Raw genomic sequence first — 3,694 nt, forward strand, 5'->3', positions numbered from 1 at the left:
AACTATGAGGTTAAACCAGCTTTCTTTCAATTCATTGCTCAGAATCAATTTGCTGGCACTGAGATAGAGAATCCAAACGACCATGTAGATGAGTTCGTGAATAAGTGTGGCACTGTGAAATGTTAGAGGGTTTCTGAGGAACAAATGAAGCTGATTTGTTTCCCGTACTCACTCTGTGGTGAGGCAAGAGATTGGTTAAGATCTAGAGGGCCAAACAAGTATCGCACTTGGGAGGCGTTATCTAAAGATTTCCTTGCTCTATTCTTTTCACCAGCCAAAACTTCGAAACTACGCAATGACATCACTTCATTCCGTTAAGAAGATGGTGAAGCATTATATGAGGCTTGGGAAAGATATAAAGGGTTTTAAAGGAAGTGTCCGCACCATGGAATCCCAAACTGGCTTTTAATTCAGAATTTTTACGATGATCTTAGAGACAAGATACAGATTTCAGTAGATGCTGCAACTAGAGGAACCTTGATGGCTAAAACCCTTGAGGTTACCAAGCAGATAATCGAGGAAATGTCCTCGAATTTTCGTAGGAGAGATAAAAGGAATACAAAGAAAGGTGGCAAATATGAAGTGGATGCACTTCTTTCCCCGCATTGGCAAGGAGGATGGACCAGTTGAGTGCATTGAAGGCTTGTGAAGTGTGTAGAATCAAAGGTCATTCCCCCATCAGAGTGTGCATCAGCAGAATCGGCTTCGAGCCAATAGGTTAATGCAATGTACAACCAAGAGAAGCCTCTACTCAATCTATACTCCGACACCTATAATGAAGGTTGGAAGCATCATCCCAACTTTTCATATAAAAATCCCAATGCATCATTGAACCCACCATCATATCACCAACCTTCACCGACATATAACCAACAATCCCCAAGGGTTCAAAGACCTCCACCACCAAACCCACCGTAGAAATCAAATTTGGAGTCCATGATGGAGAACTTCATTGCCACTCAATCCAAGATTAATGCTGATACTTCCAATGCCATCCATTAGATTCAAGCATATAACAAAATCATTGATAATCAGATGGCACAAGAAATGAGCAACCTTTCTAAAACTAGTTGACAGCTGCGAAGCAACACCGAGAAAAACCCTTCTGGGCATGTAAATGCAGTTACACTAAGAAGCGGCACCGCCTATGATCCTCCACCCATGGTTGTTGTTGACAATGAAGAAGAAGAGATGGAAGTATAGGAAGAAGCACCTAATAAGGGGGAAAAGGAAGAACACCCAACACCTACCCCAGAGAAGAAGAAGGAGCCCACCACTAATGTATATGTTGTACCTCTTATTCCTTTCTCACGGAGATTAGCGCGTCGCAAGCTTGAGAAAAAATATAGGAAGTTTTTACAAGTTTTGAGTAAGCATGAGATCAACATTCCCTTCATTAAAGCTATAAAAGAGAAGTTCCCAGAAACAGGCGTAGAAACACTAAGGGGGGAATGTAGTGCTATCCTAGAGTGTAGAGTGCTGAAGAAAGAAGTAGACCTCGAAATTTTCACCATTCCAATCAAATTTGGTGAACTTTTAGTCAATAAAGCACTTGCTGATTTGGGAGCTAGTGTGAGTATCATGCCGCTATCTTTATGGAAGAGGATCAATGCTGAGATCAAGCCAACAAGGATGTCTTTGCAGCTAGCCGATAGATCAGTAAGGATTCCAGTCGGTGTTGTTAAAGATTTGCCAGTTCAAAAAGGGAAGTTCTATGTCCCTTTTGATTTTGTAATCATGGATATTATTGAAGATCATGTCATACCTATCATTCTTGGGAGAGATTTTCTAAAAACTACACGAGTTGTTTTTAATGTGTTCAATGGCAAGCTCACATTGAATATCTTGGGGGAGAGTTGAGTTTCATCTTCCCTCAATGATGAAAGGGCCCGCTGATGAATCACTGTGCATAGCAGAATTAGCAAGGGTTGAGATTATGCACCCATAGTATGATTACCCTTTGAGGTCAATCTTAGAAAGAGTTGAAGATGGAAGGTTCTCAGAGGTCGCAAGTTTGAGGAAGTTGTTAGATGAACCAGATTTCTATATGGAACCAGTGAAGGAAACATTTTTGCAGGCTTCTATGACGGTTAAAGAGGAGAGATCCATGCCTCCTTAGGTTGATCTTAAACCCCTTCCCTCTTCATTAAAATATGCTTATTTAGGTGAAAATGAAACTTATCCAGTAATTGTTAGTGCTGAACTAAATAATACCTAACATGACCAATTGATTGCATTGATTACAAATTTCAAGAGTGTTATAGGGTATTCAATAGATGATATCACTGGTATAAGTCCATCTTTTTGCATGAATAGAATAGTTCTTGATGATGATCATGCCACATCTATAGAGCCTCAAAGGAGATTGAATCCTAATATTAAAGATGTTGTGAGAAAATAGGTTCAGAAATCACTTGACTCAGGCAAAATCTACCATATCTCTGATAGTAGGTGGGTTAGCCCGGTACAGGTAGTGCCTAAAAAGGGTGGCATGACCGTTGTCAAGAATTATAAGGGTGGGTCAGTATCCACTAGAACAGTTATATGTTGGAGAATGTGCATACATTACAGGAAATTGAATAAAGCAACCCATAAAGATCATTTCCCTTTGCCTTTTATACATCAGTGATGTGCTCGTTTTTAGAGCACATTTGTCTCCTCATTGTAGTGTCGAGTCTCGCATTTCAGAATGGTTTTTACATACCTTACGCTTGATTTTACCTTGTTCTTGTCTCCATGGTGTTTTGAGGTAATTTCAGGTATTTTCGGAGATTTCAAGGTATCTTACGTTGCGTACGATGCTTTGATCGAAGATTAGACACGCGTACCGAAGCTTTCCCAAGCATCCCATGTCTTTGTCAAGGTCCCCGCAAAGTCCGAAAGGCATCCAAAGTTTCAAAAGACGAAAATAGGCCAAGAAGGAAAGCATTCGGCCGAATTGATGCTCCATTCGGGCGAATGGGCATTGATTCGAGCGAATGGGCGTTGATTGGAGCGAACCATACTCACATTCGGGCAAATGACTTCAAAACTCCATGGAAATATGCCTAGACTTGCTGGAAACCCCGAATGGAGCCCCATTCGTTTGAATGGGTGCCCATTCGGGCGAATTGACCTTCGATTCGATCGAATGAAAGCCCCACACTGTGCGATTTCTTTTATTCGCAAACCAAACTCCGAGGGATTTTAGGACATTTTACCCTTTTTTTTTCTTAGCTTATAAATACCCCTCATTTCTGTAAAAGAGTGATGCGTAGTTTGAGTGCCTTTGTGCCTTATTTTAGAACATCAACTCCTTTAATGCTTACTCTAGTTTTTTCCCTAGTATAGATTTGTAGTTCTTCATTCATGCTTTCATCTTCTTCCTTTATGCAAGTTTACATTTCCTTTATGCTTAAATGTCATTCTTGTTTTCATTTATGCTTTCATTGCTTTCCTAGTGTAGATTTATTGCTTTATTGTCTTTCAATTCCTTTAATGCTTTCTTTATTTTTTTCTTGCTTTCGATGCTTTCTTTGTTCATTGCTTTTGTTTCTAGTATGTTAGAGTAGTTTCTTTAGGGATTTTAGGTTAAAGAAACCCTAGGTTTGGTCTTGTCTTTAATGTTTAGGATTAGGGTTAAGGTTGATGATGGTTGTTGATAGATATTCAATTCGAATCTTATCCTGCCGCTCTTAGAGAGACATATGGCGAA

At 39.8% G+C, this 3,694-nt stretch overlaps 1 protein-coding gene and 1 non-coding gene across 2 annotated transcripts; one reads left to right on the top strand and one right to left on the bottom strand.

The window, feature by feature from the left end:
* Positions 1-285: 285 nt before the first annotated feature.
* On the bottom strand, positions 286-392 carry LOC130803352 (small nucleolar RNA R71). Its single transcript, XR_009039900.1, has one exon. It is a non-coding gene; the product is annotated as a small nucleolar RNA R71 (small nucleolar RNA).
* A 1,189-nt stretch (positions 393-1,581) lies between these two features.
* LOC130802618 (uncharacterized) lies at positions 1,582-2,119 on the top strand. The gene is made up of 2 exons (XM_057666625.1): positions 1,582-1,825; positions 1,977-2,119. Exons 1-2 carry the CDS (start codon positions 1,582-1,584, stop codon positions 2,117-2,119), a joined length of 387 nt encoding a protein of 128 aa, XP_057522608.1.
* The last annotated feature ends 1,575 nt before the right edge of the window (positions 2,120-3,694 follow it).

The sequence above is a fragment of the Amaranthus tricolor genome, chromosome 16 (assembly GCF_026212465.1).
Source record: "Amaranthus tricolor cultivar Red isolate AtriRed21 chromosome 16, ASM2621246v1, whole genome shotgun sequence".
Taxonomy (NCBI): Eukaryota; Viridiplantae; Streptophyta; class Magnoliopsida; order Caryophyllales; family Amaranthaceae; genus Amaranthus; species Amaranthus tricolor.